The sequence below is a fragment of the Papilio xuthus genome, unplaced genomic scaffold, assembly GCF_000836235.2.
Source record: "Papilio xuthus unplaced genomic scaffold, Pxut_1.1 DF825946.1, whole genome shotgun sequence".
In the NCBI taxonomy this organism is placed as follows: domain Eukaryota; kingdom Metazoa; phylum Arthropoda; class Insecta; order Lepidoptera; family Papilionidae; genus Papilio; species Papilio xuthus.
Genome location: NW_013532703.1, coordinates 3,576,226 through 3,596,244, shown reverse-complemented (window position 1 = coordinate 3,596,244; position 20,019 = coordinate 3,576,226). Strand labels below are relative to the sequence as shown.

Here is a 20,019-nt window from a genome sequence, read left to right as displayed (position 1 = left end):
TCGCAAGAGACAAAGGAAAATATGGAGAACTGATCGCCAACCTCCGCTAGTCGGAGAGGCACCTCAAGAAGAAGAATAATAATTAATGTATCAATAGTTCAAGGTCGTGTAAAAGCAAATGTTGCATGAACATTACGAGTATGATATTAAAATAGACGAGAAAAAAAAATCTGAAAAAATTATCTTCGGTAAAAAATGCTTACAAGTGCGTATTTTTAAAATAGTGTGCAAAATGTTTCTTCCAATATACACCTTACAAAAAGAAATGAAAAATTTACTACAAAATAGTCTTGAATAGAAAAATATAGGAATTATAAATCTAATTAAGGAACAGCGTAGACAGGGTGGTTCTAGTAGGATTTTTTTTTCATATATATACATATGTATCGTTATATACTTATCATTTTGGTATATAAAGGTGGTAAGTTAATAGCTCAAGAATACCTATGAATAACTGGACTTCGTGGATCATTTTAATTTGTACACTTTCCTAAAAATACATATAGGAAAGAAAAAACATCGATAACTTTAAGATATTTGTATACTAAATACATAAAACATAATATATTATTTATATAATAAATACTGCAACTAAATCACTACTTAATTTTAACTTAAAAAATACTTCGGCTAACTTACCACCTCCCATTGGGTATAAAACATAGTGAAATATCAGCAAGGCTTCTGCTATTATAAGATTCAAACTTTATGACCGCTCGCGAACAAACATATCTGCTCATTGCGAGTGGAGAAAAGCATATGTTTGTGTGTGTTCCAAAGTACCAAACCGTGAAACTATATACTGGGGTCTAGCACGAATATTTACGACATATGCCATCGACAAAATATGCCAAAATTTGTATGAGATTCGTCGGCGTACTTTACTGCCGGTAGGGCACTGAACAAATTTTATGACGATATAAAAATATTCTCACAAATATGTTGTCTTAGTTTTTCCAAAAAAACTGAAAATGATAAAATATGTAATACCAATGACACGGCAGTTGAAACCCAATGTAAAGTACGTAACATCTCGAGCGGACATAAAGTTTGTATGGCACTATACATCAACATACACACAGCATAAATATATAACCCATAGATGAAGTGTTTCATCAAAGTTTGACGTCTAATCAATTTTCCAAACAACAATAGTGTGCTTGACGGGAATTTACCCCCATGAACCGTGACTGCCCTTTTTACCCCCCCCCCCCCCTGGCGAGTCCCATGGGTTACATTTCTATGGTTTATAAATACAGGTACATAGTTTGTGTATATTCTATCGTCTTGTAGCATCGTACTGCTTGACGAGGTCAGGTATGGCGTTGGGCTCCACAGGCACCCGCTCCATCAGCTCACTCAGGTTGCGCACGTAACTTAACTTGCGGAAGAACTTTGAACTGGAAATTACATTCAATTAATTAATTAAATGACCTCAGTGGTCTCCATTAGTAATCGTTTAACGATACTAAATGGAAGAGTAAGTTAAAATATTTAATATCAAATAATATACGTTTTAAATAAGAATATGCATAAATCCGCGCCATATTGTGACGTCATAGCTTTCATTGTTTTTGGAAAATGTTGATAATAATATTCAATACATTTTTGTACATGTGTTTTGGGCATTCAAAACCAAATGAATATGGCCAAACCAAAAATATAAAAATCCTGGTCTTGGGTAACTTCAATGTGCTTCTTTGCTACATCCCATCTCTTATATAGCCAAAGAAATTAGTTCCATATTCCTAAGTCCTCGTCATATTTTTATTATTCCTTGTCTGGATATAATATATAATTTGTTAGCTCACCTGACAAATGGTTTTGTTATAACTACGAATGACTTCAGCCAGAATGTGGGATGCACCAGGTACAAATGTTTCAGACTTTTTCTTAATCTGAAAATTTAATGGACATGCAATTATTAATTTAGTGCCTAATTCAATCTATACCAATTAGGATATATAGAATACGTAAAACTTAGATTAGACCTAGACAAAGATCCCAACTAGTAATTTTAGTATAGTCTAAATATTTTGTTTTAGTTGTTGCCTGTTGACCATTTTATTGTGATTCCTAGACGAAATGCCTCGACCCTATTTTGAAGAATGAGGTTTATTTCTATTCGTATTCTTCCCCAGAGTATCATAGAGTTACAATAGGATTTCTTTTTTATTTAAATAATTTACCTTCTATCAATAAGTTTATAACACTCGTGTAACCAAGCGAAGGTAGGCAGACGTCTCCGTCCCGCACTTCCATGTAAGTATACCAATACATACTCGTCCGTCACTAATCGTTCTAAGCTCCATATCACGTAGCTGAAATTAAAATGCGATTAATATTAATATAAGTTTTCACTGACAAAATACTTGTATGAAAATACAGTCGAACATGGATAAGCGAGAGACCAAGACACAGCTATATTTTTCTCGTTTATTGAGGTTTCAATCTAACACGAGTTTCCTTCTTATGGAGGTCGATAATCGGGATCGGATATTGACTTTCGCTTATAGAGGTTTCTCGCTCATCCAGGTTTGACTGTATATTGCTTATTAGTAATATCTAAGATTAGCTTACGATACAAAGGTTGGCAATTTTTTTAAGCTAAAATGTAATTGAGGCAATGCCTAACCTCTTGTGTGTGAAGCGCCCCAATTTGGGATGCTCGAATTTTTTTCTTGTCTGTGGGCGTCCTGTTTCGGGACGATGACACACTGCGTTGAGAGTGTTTAGTTTTGCGTGTATTTTGCGGTGTATATAGTGTTTACTATTTTGCACTTAGTGAAATCGGAACCGTAAGTAATATTTAATCGTCCTATTCTAGGACTCTCCACAGACAGGCGTTAACATACGAAAGGCTAAGTTATGTTTAATTCCAAATTCTTTGTCTATTGCAAAATTTGAAAGAAAATTTGATTGTTCCTTTGTATTGTATAGACTCCGAAACTACTGAACTGATTTGAAAGCTACACTGTCCCAGGGTGACATAGACTTTATTACTATTTTTTTTTAATATCATGCAGATGAAGTCGCGGGCAACTGCTAGTTATATATAAACATTGTATGTACTTACAGGAACAAATTATCCATTACATAGCGGTAGTCAGTGCGCGCTGTGTCAGGCAGATGACATGCGCTGAACACGATGATGGCCGCGCCACTCGCCTCGTATCCGCCGTGAGATAACACACGCTTGTATGGCTCTATCACCTATAAAACAATAATATAAATAAGAAACTCAATACTTCTGGAGAAATGGACAAAGACAAAAAAAATATGAATTAAAATATGGACACCCTACATAGGCCTACATACATACCTACATAGGGACAAGGGCTAGTTGACCGGGACTTAATACTTGTAAAGAAACAATTTAACTTTAATACTGATTCGTCCACAGAATTAACTGAAGGTTCCGCCCAGCTGGAGTTTAATTTATATACATCCCTGCTTGTATATAATTAAAATATAACATGCATCCATAATCATTTAATTAGCAAATTGCCTGCAGCATTTAGATATTTCAGTTAAATCCGGTGACTGCTTGCTTTGCCACCAACTATTAAAAAAAATGACCTTCATATCACAGGTGGAGTTCCGTCCGCCATGCTGCACAGTCAGCCAGGAGCGCTCGTCCTGCAGCTCCTCGGCCGCGGAGTACTCTGGGATCGGGTCACTGCATTCACTCACCGTGTTCGTTGACTTCGATCTGCTATAAAAAATATACTAATAATAGCCTAGGCACTAATAGGCCACACTAGGCCAGCGTGGTTGACTATGGACCTATATATCACCCTAACTACTATCATCCCTGGCTTAAGGTAGGCTCCGAGCACTTTGGTAGGGACGTACAGTGAGCTGATGATCACCTATATATATCATATAAATAGCGTATATCATCTAGGGATAGTATAGTTTTACTTCGCTATTTCAGAGATTTCAGGTGGCCGCTCGCTCGTTTGTCAGCAGCCAGCCAGCCCAACTCTCCGAAGAATCCTAACAATCCTTTGATGTTGTCAGTGATTACTGGGAGCATTCTCGGTAATTCGAGAATAGAACAGAAGTTTATACTGAGGTGGATATCAAACAGTAAAAAAAAGTAGAAATTAGTGACTGTTGCATGTCTACCTTTTAGCATCATCAACCTCACTGTCCAGTTGCACTTGGTCTACAGCAACAGGTTCAGGCTCCGGTGGTTCATCTTCCGACTCCAATGAACATGCACTGACACTATCTGAACTAAGTCTGTCATCATCTGGTGGCTGGAAAATACAAATATGATTTGTGAATACATCATTTACTTGGTACACATACAAACAGAAGATGGCTTAACATAAATGGGTTAAAATATTTATGGTGACTAAATTTGATGATCCTGGCTGCATAGCATATTAATGCTTATGTAAAAAATATATATGGTTAATTTTTATTGTTCATTGTTATTACCACATAAGCTGTCACCCGCGACTCCGTCCGCGCGGAATAAAAAAAAACATAATTAGTAGCCTGTGTGTCCTTCCAGACTGTTCTATATATATGCCAAATTTTATTGAGATCCACTTAGCCGTTCTAGAGAAACCTTCAAACAAACATCCATCCATCTAAACATTCGCAATTATAATCACTTATTAATTTATTAACCTTATTTTTAATATATTACATTTCATACATAAAATAAAAAATTATACAAAATATATTATAATAAAAATAGGAAACTAAGAAGTAAGATTATAAACTATTTTGAAATATATTTATAGTTGTTATTCTGTAAGGAAGCTATATTGATGTTAATAAATATAATAAAAAACACATGAATTATTGTCAGACCCTTCAATATAGTTCTATTAGATTTATATGGTAAATGAAATAAAATTATACTACATTATCAGAGATGAGAGTATTAAAATATCTACATACCACAAAAATCTTTCTCCGCATTGGTCTAGAATTGGATTTTGTATCAGTTCTTTGACGAAGTGCTACACAGCCAGTGTAGGGGTCAAGCAATGCCTGGTACGCAGACTTGTCTTCTTGGGTTGATGATGATATTACATCAGGGGAATCCAAGTCCTGGAATAATATTATTTTAATTATCTTTTGTGTGTACATTATTCTACTATACCAGAATTGCTATATAATCCAAATAAAATTAGTGACAATTCTAAATATTATATATAGGTTGGTATGTGGACAAAGTCAGGACAGGTTCCTAGTTCATGATTAATGAAAAATCATTGAACAAACAAAAAACATATCTGACAGAGGTATAGAAGAAACCTCTTAATGTAGCACTTTATCACAAGAGATAATCTTACACTTACATTTTGTATGCCAATAGTACTTGACATCTCAATTGGCAATTCAAAATTTGGTATAGAACGTAACATAGATGGAGATTCACACCAATCTGCCACCTGAAATATAAAAAAATGTATGTCATAATACCACAAATTGCTGTTATTTTAGGCATAGATATGAAACATAATGACATCCACACATCTATCTATCCAAACTTTTGCATTTATAATTAGTATGAATTGTGACAAAATTTTATCAATCTTCTTACATTATTAAAGTTTCCAAATAACATATCATTGATTCCACAACATACAAGAAAAATAAGCTATCTCATAAATAGTATATCTAGCTATATTTTGTATCCTTACCCATATAGCTATAAAGCTTTTATTCACAAAACACTATTACTTAATTAGATATGAGTCTCACCGATTTTTATCTCATTAACATTTATCCTTGTTAATATTCAAACATGTATGAAATAAAAACTTGTTTATTATTGATAATAATATCCTCTTTCGACCTACACATTTCCCTGTATCATGTTTAGGTAGCCACTGATTGGTAAACAAGTAAAATAAAATGTTTAAAACCTTAATGTTTTTTTTATGGTAGAGGCCATCATTGTAGTGTGTAAAATTAAAATAAAGCGACAAACAATAAACAACCAGAACATACCGCTGAAAACTCCTCCGGTTGAGTTATATTTACAGGTTCACTATTACACTTTGGTGTACTTTGACTAGATATTATTTTATTCCTTTCTTTAATATATTTAATTATGGCACTATCATTTTCTCCATCTGGCACTTTTTGATTACTTTTAGGTGTCAACATATTGTGAGGTGTCCCATTTTTTGAAACTTTCAGTCTCTCTATCTTATTCAGATCTTCAATTCTGGCAACATCTGGTTGCAGATTTAAAGACTCACTAAGAAGTTTATTGTCAGTCGGAACAAAGTTTTCTGAGTAGAAAAGATTATTTTTTGATGTATTCATTTGTAGGCTATAGAATTCATATCCATTCGTCTGATTTTGGATCCTTTCATCTTCAACGCTCGATAAACTTAAATCTTTTTCATCACCAAGTTTATTAGCAGTCTTTGGTATTAAGTCTGGAAAGTTTTCTTCTGGACTTCCCAATGTCATGAGTGGATGGTTCGTTGTGAGAGTAAGTTTACTATTTAATCTAGGTGGACTTATACCAAGATGTTTAGGCCTTGGACTCTCTGATGGTGTACTAAAAGTAAGCTTAGACATTTTCAACACTAACCGTAAACACAACTTTTATATTATTAAAATATCAACAACCTTCCTTCTATCATAACACTATTAAAGAAACTTGTTAAATATACGATAACTACTCTAAACATTTGACGAAAACAGGCATATATCAGAGTTTGAAACAAAAATAATTAGGTATGTTTTTAAACTAGGAAAACATTAGGCGCGACATTTTTAAAAATAAGGTAGAAGTAAATTAAACCGAACTTGCACTTGAAACTGACTAAATAACTTATCATTTAAAGGGTGATTCGTTAAAATAATATTCGTATACACATAACGTACAGTGGCAAGTATACGACAGCGGCATTTGATTTTGATATGATTGACGTAACGCAATCGCTCGCCATTGTATTACAGCTGCGTTCTGTTCACACGATTTTGCTTATGAAAGTACGATTTTTGCTTTTTAGTTAGATGAGTTTATTATATTACCCTTGATACATTGTTGGGCTTTTAAAATAGTTAAAATGACAAAAAATATGTTTCATGGGATTGTAAAATCTAAATCTTCATTTAAAATAAAAAGAAGGTGTGCTTAGTTAATTTATAACATCAAACAGGCAGGCAGACTAACAGTAAACTGTGAACTGCATTAGTTCATTCATAATATTACGGGTTTCTTTATATTATGTACAAAAGAAACATAGGTAACAAATAACAACCGAAAAAGTCGAGGTGTATAGGCATTAATGTAGAGATTCTTAACTGCACAAACAAAACGCAATTGAAAACTGTCTTTTCCTCTCAATGTCTGTTTCTCAAAATATCGTCCCGGAATGTTGCTGTTTTAAAACGGAGCAAACTTTGCTTTTTTTCGCCTACCGAGGGTAAAGTACCATATGTCCTACAACAAGACCATAAATGTGACTACCGTAACCCAATGACTATATACCCTACAAACTATAGGTCGATAAATAGTAGATAGTGATAGAAAGTGATGAATACTTTGATTAAAGGTGAAATGATCCCTCATAACGATTGGAGGTGATGAATAGTTTGCGTAAGAGATGAAATTAATGCGTCATGACGATTTCAGAAGTGAAAAATAAATTCTAAGAAAGCTACAGAAAAAAATGTAATAAAAAGCTGATGATGATCATTCAGTATCGAGAAATGTATAATTTATGTGGATAGTTAACATTAAATAAACACCAATAAAATTGTTGTACATGGGTTTTCAAGTATTTGTATTTCGCGGTACTATGTTCCGAGTTCCATCATGTAGTCTTTTAATACCATTTTAATTTTGCACAGTAATCGGCCTCTTCAGCATCGGCAAATTTCTCTACAGCAGAGATTTGCAAATATATTTTCTCATATAACGTTTTCAAAATTATGCTGGTTACTGTAAACCTTTTGCTTCTACATTTCTTCTTCTACTTTTGAGCCCTCGGTGTACAACATGATGTAAGTTGGTTGAAAATAAAATTGTGGGCCTAAGTGAATCAATGTGGATCCACACTTTACGCCAAAGGACACCGGCTACCATTTACTATATTATGATGATATTCATGCATTCAAACTTTATGGTGGCTCTTAAACATGCAGGAGCCGTTGCGCAGAACATAATTTTAAATATCAGTAATTGGCCTACCTGACACAATCTAATGAAGTTTGGCCATAAAGTTTGAATCTTGGAAGTCAAACCTAGACACATTTTTTTTTTTAATAAAACATGGAATTGTTTATAAAGGTGACGACACATTCGAGACAATTGTCAATTCCAACCCCCATACGGAACTAGCGAATTCCGTTGTACATCTAATTAAAATCTTTTGTACATGCAAGGAGGTTGCTTAATTAACTTACCTAAATCGCAGTAGTGTAAATAGTTAAAATTACTAATCCTTCACTGAACTAAAAAGAAAAACAAGTAGATTGAATTGTAACTTTTTTTCAACCGATTGAAACATGTTACGTAAAACTTAACAATCGACCTTACGACTGCATACAGCCGCATTTCTTGGAATATACATTTTGATTTCAAAACAATTCGCCATTGGTCACTTGTTGGTTTATTCCTTTATTATCAGCCTCTGCGATCAAACGGTAGGATTTAATTATTTTAAAAAAAGTTATCGGATAAAATAGGTATGTTTTTAAATTAATTATTATGTTTATTTATAAAGTAATATGTGTATGCATTGCTTAACAAACCTAATTAATCTAGTTTTAACCTTGAAATTAATTGATAGTCAACTTGTAATACAAAATTAGATTTGAAACATAAAACATAGCTTACTGTTTTACCTATAACACTTCATTTGTTTAGATCTACTCAGGAAGCGCGAAAAAGATTCACATAACAATTCAGTTTCTTTTTACAACTTCTGGTGTCGGTTTTCTTATGTTTTCTAAATAATGTCTGCCTTAAAATAGTATTTTAGGCCGCGGAAGAGCGTTATAATTCAGTTGGTGTTTGATTTTTCGAACGGACATCAACGTCTTCAATCTAATATATATTTTTTATTCTAGGTTTTATTCTTTTTTTAAAAATGCAATTTTTTGCATTAATATACTTAACGTATTTAATAGTACCAGGCATACACACCGAAGATGTCAGTTGTAAGTATAAAAATATATTTTATTTTATATTTATTTAAGTTTTCTTGTACTTTTCTTTATAATTGTATAATTATTTTCGCCCGACTGACCTATGTATATCTGGTACGTACATACCCATGTTAGTACAAATACATTTATGTCCATTTTAATATGTATTTTTATTAAAAGTAATGGCTATTTTTTTAATTCTTATGCATTTGTGGTTCTTGTTGCTTTCTTGGTTGTATAATTGTACATAATCAGTCGGTCGTTTTTTTTTTAATAATTGCTATTTTTTCGTTAGTTAATCGCCAGTATTTTAACAGATCAAGCATGCGTGGATAAATATTCTAGAAAAGGTTATCAGCCCTGGCAGGAATGGTCCGATCATTACACATGCCATAGATACAGATGTGAAATAAGAGACGGGAAATATTTCATTGCAGCTGTTGGGTAATGTTCTTTTAATTATTCATTGTTATAACCAGTGTAAGTAGAATTATTGTTCCTATTTCGAAAAAAAAAATTGATAAACAATATTATATTTAATAGATCGATTTCATGTATCCGGTTAAGATTTTATTTAATAAAAAAAAAGTTTATTTTCGAAATTCAAAATAGTAAGTTAATATCTTATTTTCGAAAATTTTATAAAACGTTTCTGTTTTAAAGCCGATTGTTCTCAAACTTTAAAATTATTTGAACTTGATATAAAGATAAAGCATAAATAGTATTTTGTATTCTCTTATTTTTTAAAATAACTTTAACTCTATACGATATTTAAATAATTAATTTGTGAAATTTTAGGTGCCGAAAACCAAAAATTCCAGAAAATGCATTAGAATGTCATGAGTACATTGAAGATGAAAACGTTGGTATGTGACATATTTTTTCCATTATTATATCCATTTCGCTATAAACTTTTGTAAAATATCATAATAGAAAAATTATCTTATAATTCATTCTTTGGATCGCTAAGGGCGCCCTAAACGAAAATTTATATAATGTACTGTCTAAAGCCCCTTTTCCACTAATCGAGTAGTCGCGCTACTCTGTCTGTTTTTTCATTAATTGCTATAGAGAAGACATGACTTTACTACACTTGAACCTGGATAAGCGAGAGTCTTTGTACGGTCCCGACAGGCGATCTCCTCAAGGAACTCGGGTTAGAGAGAAACCTCCATAAGCGAGATAAATATTGCGGTCCTCTGGATTCTAGCTTATCTAGGTTATGACGCGTAGATAGTTTTATTATAGGATGGTTAAATTTTCAGAATTCCCAACGTGTTGCGCGAGATTGAGATGTGTTGTTGAAGTGAACGGTGAGAGAATAGTGCAGACCAGAGGACAGCCAGGGGAACTGTTCCCTGACAAGTGAGTGCGACAAAACATGGCATTTGTGGGTTTAGAAGCCAATCCTTAGTTACACCAATCCTTAGAGACATGTGACAAAGATAAATATCAAGTTTCACATTCAAAATCTTCGAAATTCGACTCGAGAGTCTACAATAATACTTTACACAAATACATTTTTGTTCCAACGATACAAAAATATCTGCCAACTAGATTAGTGTTACTTTAATGTGGATGCGGACTTATGTTACAAATTCATATAAAGTTATGTTTTACACATTAAGTACTTAAAATTAAATACATACATACAATCAATAAAACTGCATTATTACTTACCCATTATCACGTAACTGCGAAATTCTAATCAATGTGCGATCGTGTCAACATTTCACTGACGACCGAGTGAGTGAGAAAGCTGTGTACAAGCGTTGGTGCAAATGAGACGGTTGTATATACGCGAGCCACACGGTTAGCCACTTACAAGTCACAGTCCAACAAGGGTCTATTTTTGGTGGTATATTATCTATTTTAGCTTGTTATATAATATATTATGGCTTTGTATATATTTTGATTATAATAAGTTATTGTTTCAATAGTGACCCTTTGTTTTAACTTTCTATCTATAACTTGTAGCTATCTATAACTTTAGAAAATGTGCAAATATTTAAAATTTGCAGACCATGGAAGGGCCAGCAGAACGAGCCCAATCCAGCGGTAGTTGGCATGGGCAGTATTCAACAGAACACGGTTGGCGGTGAGGCGCAGACGCAGTCCGCACCGGGGATATTCAACAGCAGAGGCGCAGGCAAGCAAAGTACGGTGTTATTGACCATTGAGTGGATCGATTATTTAAAAAATCAAAATAAAAAAAAACAATAATTTATCGATTCAATTCAATGGGTAATAATATCTTAATTTTATATATGTATGTTTATTTGGTGGCTTAATTTATTATATCAAAACAATTATTTCTCTATATTTGAGCAAAATTATTCTATTACAGAGCACAAAAGTTTGACAAGCACTTGTGAAGCTTTCATAATAATATTGTCATATAATCTGTGTAGAACTGCTTATTATTTTTATTTATGTCATATCGAGAAATAGTTTAACATTGATATTTTATTAATTTAGCCAACGATATTCCCGACAGCGGATGGCAACGATATTAACGGACGTCGCTTCGTGGACCCCTACCCCAGTCAGCAGATGCAAGAAAATCCACGAAGGAAGAGGTCAACGGTGTACCCGATATTCGATAAAAACATGGTACGAGAATCAAACGCGTACCAACCGCATCAAGTTAAATTACACGGGTATTCCGCAGAGAAATACACATCGTATTTCACGAATAATATAAAAAGTCTATCTAACTCGAAACATCTTTTCAATCAAAATTAATATGTTTTCTTTAATATTGGCCTGTGCGAGACGATATCAAAGAATAATTTCGACTATATAATATGTACGACTAACCTGGACATATCGGATTGTAATGTCTCTTGTATCATTGTTATTGCTTAATGAACTTTGTTACTTTTGATAAAAACTAATTAATATAATTTGTTTGTTCTAGAATTTTGTATTTTTTATTTAACTAACTGATAACTCCGATATCCTATAAAGCATTTTATGAAGACTGTACAAGTAGAACCCGTAAGGGTCGCAACACACAGGCCGCACAAGCGAACAGCCGCGATTTGTATCGGCCACCGGCGTCAACCGTATGCTGCCGAATCCATATAATACGTATGCAAATGTTAGGAAATATGCCGTTGGCGGCATATTGTGGTTGTCGCTTGTGTCCTATGTACGATATTTTTTCGAATGTTTAGCCAGTAAAAACCCATGTTTACGTAAATTGCTATTTGAGAGCACAAAAAGTAAACGACTATTGAAGTTACACGAGTTGAGGCATCCTTGAGAATTGTTATTCTTAAAAAGAAGTTAAGCTAAGTAGCTGGTCTGTGCAACCCAACTCGGCGTGCTGCAGATGTCACTTAAAGTCAAAAAATACATTTTGAAAAAAAAATCCGACCAGAACTAACAATAGTGACTATAAGAGAAACGTTTACGTACGCTTAAAACATAATTTACTTTAATTTTCCCTTTATAAAATGCACCTGTAAAAATACTGCGTATAAGTAAAAACAATACTATAAAATTCATAAACATACAAAGAATCTGCACGCAGCTGATATAATGTTATTGTTTTGACTATACGTAAGTCGACTATTTCTCGTCGTTCTTTGTGGATTATTTTAAAAATATGAGATGTTACACATATCATTACTGGATAATATTTTAACGAAAATGAAGGCAACATTGTCTAATTTAAATATAATTGCACATTTGCAATTAACTGTCTAATTATTTTCTGACTAACTCTGAGAACTAGTTAGACAACATGGTATGAGTATGAGATAGGACGTAGATTGCAGGCTTACAAATGTGCAGGTATACACTTACCTATATAGTATTTTATCCATGCACGAGTCCATTGGATGAAGGAGCAATCTTTGATTCATTGATTGTTGACTGAGACTTGTAATACTTGTATAACATGCTGTTGTTTAGAATGTAATAATGAATTATAATTTAATATGGATAAGATTAACCGATTTTATTCTTCCATATTTTCTAATTGTTTTGAACTTCACGTAATAGATGGCGCTGGAAATATATTATTGGTGACTTTTGACACATGTCAGTTTGTATAGTGTCGTGTGCGTTCAAATTTCTGAAAAGAAGATGTAGAATTTACTTTTAGAAGAGATAAAATTATCGTTTCATTAAAAAACCTTCGTAATTTAAAGGAAATATATTATTTACAATAAATTTAACTTTTTATCGGGATACAACGTGTGAAATTAATAATTAATATTTAATTTCAACTCTTAAAGTTTCGAATGTACCTGAAATATAGCAACGAACTTCGGCTTCGGCCATTGTAGTCAAAGAAAATTCTGAATTTTATTAAGCCGTCCGCTTTCGTGTCACGTAGTGTCGGTGTCTTTTCATTTTTAGAGCCAGTGTATCAAAAATCTACACTGTGGCTAAAGTGACACCATATCCGAGTATGTCTTATTCCGGAAGGAATAAATTTGAGGTAAGTCTAATTGATTTTCTGATTTGTTTGTTTTCGTTTTGATTAAAACAGCTGACATCGAAGTGCGCTACAAGAACGAAGGGCCTAGCGCTTGCGAGAACAAAGAAGTCTCAATTTGAAAGAATAATTATTACATATACTACAAATTTATTGCTATTAGAATAGAATTTTAGAAAAATAATCAAAGAACATGAGTATAGTAAATATTAGTACTAATCTATTTTTAAAGTTTTGCTTATGTTTAATCTTTCCCGGTATCCAAAGTACAGCGCATTATGTTTACAACGTTTTGATAGGATTTATTTGAAACATTTTTAGGTGTATTATGATTAAGAACGTGTTATTTCTTTGTTACTTAGTGTATTGACCTCAGTTTAAACGTGCAGTCAACTCGCGTTAATGTCTAATACCGTTACGTAGAGGATCTGAAAATTTTAATGGGCACCACTAACAATCTTTTTGTTAAATTTAATTAACTTGCATTTCTTACATATAACAGAAACAGTTATTTCACTACTTGTTTGATATCATTGAAATGGTTAAGATTAAAAAAATGGTTTGTTTGTTATCTGTATTTTCCATAAACACTTCACAAAATTAATTTATAATTACCATGTAAAAAGTTTAATTTGTAGCAAATTATTTGATAATTCATCATGTTTGCCGTAGTTCATTAAAGTTTTAGAATGTCATATTTCAGTGTAATAATCATTAAAGTTGATGATCAGTTCATTCTTAATTAGTTGAATAGGCAACAGATTCCAGTTAATTACCACACTGGCCTAGTATTGTGGACTATGCTCACGTGATGTGAAAGAGTTAATGTCAGATATCTAGTGAATTCTTTTTTACAGATAGCTAGATTTTCTGGTGAAGATGACAATCATATCAACAGAAAACTGCCAAAAGAGTTGCTGCTCAGGATACTATCCTACCTGGACGTAGTCTCTCTCTGCCGCTGCGCTCAGGTAACTTTGGATAACATTAAATTTTATCTTAGCAATATTATAAATGTGAATGTTTAGATGGATGGATGTATGTTTGTTTGAAGGTATCTCTGGAATGGCTGCATGGATCTTGCTGAATTTTGGCATAGAATTAGAACATATTCTGGAAGAACACAAAAGTATGTTATTAATTCTGCGAGGACAGTGTTGTGGGCGACATCTAGTCACTAATAAAATCACAATAAAGTTGTTATCTTTTCTTATCAGTAATTAAAATGATAATTAACTTTACTATAAACTTTTGTTTTGTATTTATTTCTGTCTTCCATAAAGTATTATTGTTCACTCCTATTGTTTTTATATTTATTTGAATAGACAATCTCAGAGACATATTTGTGTTCAGGTTGTTAATGTAATTATTGTCTACTACAGGTATCAAAATTATGGAACATTCTTGCTTTAGACGGTTCCAACTGGCAGAGGATAGATTTATTTGACTTCCAGAGAGATGTAGAGGTAAACTATCACACCTAATATATTTGTGCATGTTTTATTAATACTAAACTTTTTTAATGTCATAATTTTTAATAGTTCCTTAAAATTTTACTAATCCCAGTTTTAATGAAAGATATCACTTAAGCTACTTACTCACAGTTGTAAGTGGTGAAATTGTTAGTTTGGTTTGGAAAGGTTCTCACCATAGCATAGATATTTTATTTGTTTAGTAATTTCTACATTCTGAGAGCTTTTTTGCCCTACTTCCCTTTCAATGGGTGGGCCACTTAACAATGGAGTGTGATAGTTGTTACTTTAGAATGTATTGTTTTAGGGTCCAGTGATTGAAAACATATCACGAAGATGTGGCGGCTTTCTCCGGCAGCTATCATTACGAGGATGCGAAAGTATTGCGGACGGCTCTATGAAGACACTAGCACAGGTATGTTTGTAATGTATAATAAATGACAATACTATGCATTGTATTATTTACTTGAGGGACAGTTGCATTATAAATGTACATTTATTATATAGAAATCATGAATTTATAGATTATTTTTATTTAAATGATTTAAATTTAATGATGTCTGTAAGTCATGACTTTCGAACTAAGTAAGCATCCAGCGGGTACACTTAAACTCTGGTATTCTTACTGCTAATAAGAAACAAATAATCTTTTTTTTATTTTTTACAAATGCATAATATTTTTTTATACATGATTTTATGAATATCACGATTGTAAAAACACAGTATATAGGATGTTTATTTTGCAGTCCTGTCCAAATATTGAAGACTTAAATCTGAACAAATGCAAAAAGTTGACAGATCAGACTTGTCAAGCCTTGGGCAGAAGGTGTAGTAAATTACAAAGGTATGTATGATTAAAATTAACATATGTAAATAAAAAATATTAACATTTTTTTCTTTTGGAAGTATAGGGTATTCGTAATTCTGGCACTTTACAATATTTTTTTCTTATATAATGTAATTTTGAAGACAATATTTTAAACTTTAAATTTTCCTTACAGAATCAACCTTGATTCCTGTCCAAGTATAACAGATATATCTTTAAAAGCACTTTCAGATGGTTGTCCTGTAAGTTGATAAATATAAATAATATATAACATTTATATATCTAACAGTCTTATGCAATATTACTAGAATAATATTTAATAATCAACACATAATAGACCTGTTTTAAAACTTTAGTAAAAATGTATCGAAAGGTAAACATAGCCAAAACATTTACTGGAAGCAACTTGAGCAATTTAAAAACTTAAAACTTGTAATTTATTTTTTCATTTAATTAATTCCAGAAATATTCACTTTACCCAGCAGTTTTCAGTATGTATGTAATTTCTTGCAGCTGTTGACCCATGTGAATGTATCATGGTGTCAATCTATAACAGACAATGGTGTGGAAGCTCTGGCCCGGGGCTGTCCCAAATTAAAGAGCTTCATTTGTAGAGGTAACTTATTTAAAAAAGATTTCTTTTTCCATGAACAGTCAAAAAGATAAATAAAAGATTTTTTGAACTTGTATTTTTAACAATAAGTTCTCTTACACTATAAGTATAGTTCATTTCAAATATTTTGGCAGTCAAAGGCCATCAGCGCGTTTCTCTATGTTCCCCCCCCCCCATCCGGTAACGTCCCAACACACGTAAAACTGTCTGTTAAGATCTGTTAAGATATTTGGAAACAATTATATATGTTATATCTTTTTCCAGGCTGCAAAAATGTGAATGACAAAGCTGTGTCGAGTCTGGCTACTCATTGTCCTGATTTAGAAGCTCTCAATGTACAGGGCTGCGATGTAAGTCATTTTTCCTTAATTTTTACTTCCAGTATAATTTGTAGTAAAATGTGATAAGGTAGAAAGTGGACATTAACTTCGAACCAACGTGACATATCGAAAGTTTTTGTCAGTTCTATACATTTTTGAACTTATGAAATCGCTTCGAAATGAATGAGCTGGCTAGCACAGGTGACCTATTTTAATGTGTTTTTTTTATTGTGTAGAATTTAACTGACGAGTCGATATGCAAGCTTGGAGGTGCGATGCGCCGGCTGTGCGTGTCGGGGTGCTCGCGGCTGACAGACAGCGCGCTGGCAGCACTCGCCGCGCGCTGCCCCAACCTCGCCACGCTCGAGCTGGCCCAGTGCACGCAGCTCACTGACGCCGGCTTCCAGGCGCTCGCCAGGGTACGCACACATGCACACACGCACTAACACACTCTTCGTAGTGAACATTACTACGTACAGAGACACTTGCATTAATATGTGTACACACACAGGCGCATAAGTACTGACTGACAATTTTTTTTTCAAGTGTGTAGGCAGTAATGTTAATAAGTAATTTTCTTCCTCTAACAGAATTGCAGAATGCTAGAGCGTATGGATTTAGAAGAATGTGTTCTTATAACAGATACAACTTTGGTACATCTCTCAATGGGATGCCCGAGACTCGAGAAATTGGTAAGTGTGTAATTGTTCTAAGATCATTAAGATTCAATGTCTGCCAATTGTCTATGATTCTACTGTACATAATCATAGTCAAATAATTAACATATTATATTATATATATATATACTCTTAATATTATAAAGAAGGAAGATTTCTTTGTTTGTTTGAATTTAATTGGGTCCAAAACTACTGAACCGATTGGAATCATTTTTTACTGTAGGGAATCTACACTATCCACAGGTGTAATTTTTTTAAATCCTGTGTGGCTAAAATCTTGTTATAAACATATATCAATAAAAATTCCAGACGCTGTCCCACTGCGAGCTGATAACTGACTATGGAATCAAACAGTTGTCAATGTCACCGTGCGCGGCGGAACATCTCACTGTATTAGGTAATAATATTCTGTTTATCTTACTGATATTATAAATGCGGATGTTTGGATGGATAGATGTTGGTTTAAAGATATCTCTAGAATCATCAATTTTATATATATAATTTTAACGTAATTACAAAATATATGTTTTGCTCGTTTCATGTATGGATTATATAAGAATTACTTTTAATATTTTCAGGTTTAGACAATTGCCCCCTGGTGACAGACGGGGCGTTAGAGCATTTAACTTCGTGTCATAACTTGCAACTCATCGAACTGTACGACTGTCAGATGGTGACCAGGAATGCTATTAGGAAATTGAGGGTAAGCAAACAATATCAAAAACAATATTAAAACAACACGGACAAACTAACAAGAGGGTACAGAGGAAGGTTTTATGTGCAAACCAAAGTTTCTATATTGTGTATAATATCTTTCAAATATGTTGCCGGCTCGGAACATCACATAAGTCACTACGAAATTTTACATGTAACGTAAAAGAATGCGGGGTGAGGGCACTTTGAATCGCCAAGATATTGGAAGAATACTATGACCTGTTATAATATAATTTTGTTTGTATTCCAGAGCCACCTGCCCAATATAAAGGTGCACGCGTACTTCGCGCCAGTGACGCCCCCCGCGGCGGGTGGAGGCGCGCGTCCCCGCTACTGCCGCTGCTGCGCCATCATATGAGACCCCTCCACCCCAGCACAGACCGCATGCACTGTCAGTTTGTCATATTGCCATCGCTTTCATTCTCTTTCACAAAATAGAGACAACATCTCTGTAACTAGCAGTTACCCGCGCGAAATTAAAAAAAGAACCCTGTAACATGTAAAATTTTATCAAATTTGTTCAGTTCAGTAAACTGGAACTTTACGATAACTAAGTACATACGCACATCTTGCTAATGTTTGGACATAGTTGGAAGGATGGATGGATGTTTGTTAGAAAGTATCTCCAGAACGGCTGCATTGATCATGATTAATTTGGCATAGATATAGATCTTAGTCTGGAAAAACAATTAATTTTTTTTTATTTTGCGCGGAGGGAGTCGCAGGCAACAGCTAGTTTTTAATAAGAATAAATAAAACTATTTACAGATTTCCTTCATGATGTTCATTACAATTTGGGTGTGGTAACTTCTCACTTTATCGAGGCTGGTCACTCACTGACAAGACAACATCGAAGAATGCCCGAAAAACTTTGAACAAGTTTTTAAACTAATAACTTGACAAAAGGAAAAGGACGAAAACCATTGAAGATTGATAAATATTTGAAGAATTATTACTCATAATAAAATCTACAGAGGAATTCATACATACAATATTCTGAAACCATACAAAATTAATACGCATTACCGTAATACGCTTCAATTCTTCTCTTGGCTATAAATATCCTAATCTATATTAAAATAAGTAACTTGAAGAAAAAAATGAAAATGAGGGTAGTACAACAAAACTGGTAACATGTATGGATAATGGATCTATGTCTATTTTTCTATGAAAGGATCTTAAGAGGATGGTATGAGCTAATTTTATAAAATTAGTGATGGTATTCCAGATATCTGTTAGCTTAAATATTGGCGGATCTAGGATTCTGAGTTTGGGAGGAATAGCCTCCTTTCTAGTGCGATCAGAATTAAAAAAAACACTATTTTTCCATACTTTTAAAATCACAAAATACTTAAATTGTAGCTACGTATTTTTCAAGAACGATTTTTTTAAATCTTCTTCAGGCTTGAACCTCCTAAGCCCTACCCTGGATCCGCTAATTGTCTATTCTAAATAAAAAAAAATGTAGTGACTCTGCCACGTGGTATGTTATGTGTTCATATTATTCTCTAGGTGTAACTTATATCTAATCGTATCTAACGAACTTTAAATAAAATTTAAATAAAAAAAACACAATAATTCATAAAAATTCCGTCTCATATACAATTAAAAAAAAGTAATGAAAAAAATACGCTTCATTTATCAGAATAAGAAATAGATACTGAATTGTTTTATAAAAACATTTATTGACACCATATTTTTCTTTTAAAAAAGTTTTAACGACGTTTTGAATTTTGTTTGGCTCTTAAATTTATGACCAAGTCAAGTTAATTATTTGCTGTGATTTAAAAAATCGGTTATTAATTT

General features: G+C 33.1%; 3 protein-coding genes across 4 annotated transcripts; 2 read left to right on the top strand and 1 right to left on the bottom strand.

Annotated features, from left to right (window-relative positions):
• Positions 1–566: 566 nt before the first annotated feature.
• LOC106124410 (ganglioside-induced differentiation-associated protein 2) lies at positions 567–6,968 on the bottom strand. 2 transcript variants are annotated; one of them, XM_013321045.1, is made up of 9 exons: positions 5,980–6,968; positions 5,325–5,417; positions 4,921–5,073; positions 4,132–4,265; positions 3,580–3,715; positions 3,077–3,213; positions 2,190–2,321; positions 1,812–1,898; positions 567–1,400 (listed from the first exon to the last, which is right to left on the bottom strand). In XM_013321045.1, the coding sequence occupies exons 1-9, from the start codon at positions 6,559–6,561 to the stop codon at positions 1,280–1,282; spliced, it is 1,575 nt and encodes a 524-aa protein (XP_013176499.1). In that variant the 5' UTR covers positions 6,562–6,968; the 3' UTR covers positions 567–1,279. The 2 variants fall into 2 exon arrangements, with proteins under 2 accessions (XP_013176499.1, XP_013176500.1); XM_013321046.1 differs by having other exon boundaries at positions 3,580–3,712.
• LOC106124411 (uncharacterized) lies at positions 6,961–12,063 on the top strand. Its single transcript, XM_013321047.1, has 7 exons — positions 6,961–6,978; positions 9,064–9,153; positions 9,459–9,585; positions 9,940–10,007; positions 10,407–10,506; positions 11,163–11,299; positions 11,639–12,063. Exons 2-7 carry the CDS (start codon positions 9,084–9,086, stop codon positions 11,884–11,886), a joined length of 750 nt encoding a protein of 249 aa, XP_013176501.1. The 5' UTR covers positions 6,961–6,978; positions 9,064–9,083; the 3' UTR covers positions 11,887–12,063.
• Positions 12,064–13,412: 1,349 nt separating this feature from the next.
• LOC106124408 (F-box/LRR-repeat protein 20) lies at positions 13,413–20,013 on the top strand. The gene is made up of 14 exons (XM_013321040.1): positions 13,413–13,594; positions 14,449–14,562; positions 14,974–15,057; positions 15,371–15,478; positions 15,810–15,907; positions 16,065–16,131; positions 16,403–16,505; positions 16,767–16,852; positions 17,059–17,241; positions 17,413–17,514; positions 17,809–17,896; positions 18,078–18,202; positions 18,464–18,604; positions 18,982–20,013. The coding sequence occupies exons 1-13, from the start codon at positions 13,565–13,567 to the stop codon at positions 18,569–18,571; spliced, it is 1,296 nt and encodes a 431-aa protein (XP_013176494.1). The 5' UTR covers positions 13,413–13,564; the 3' UTR covers positions 18,572–18,604; positions 18,982–20,013.
• The last annotated feature ends 6 nt before the right edge of the window (positions 20,014–20,019 follow it).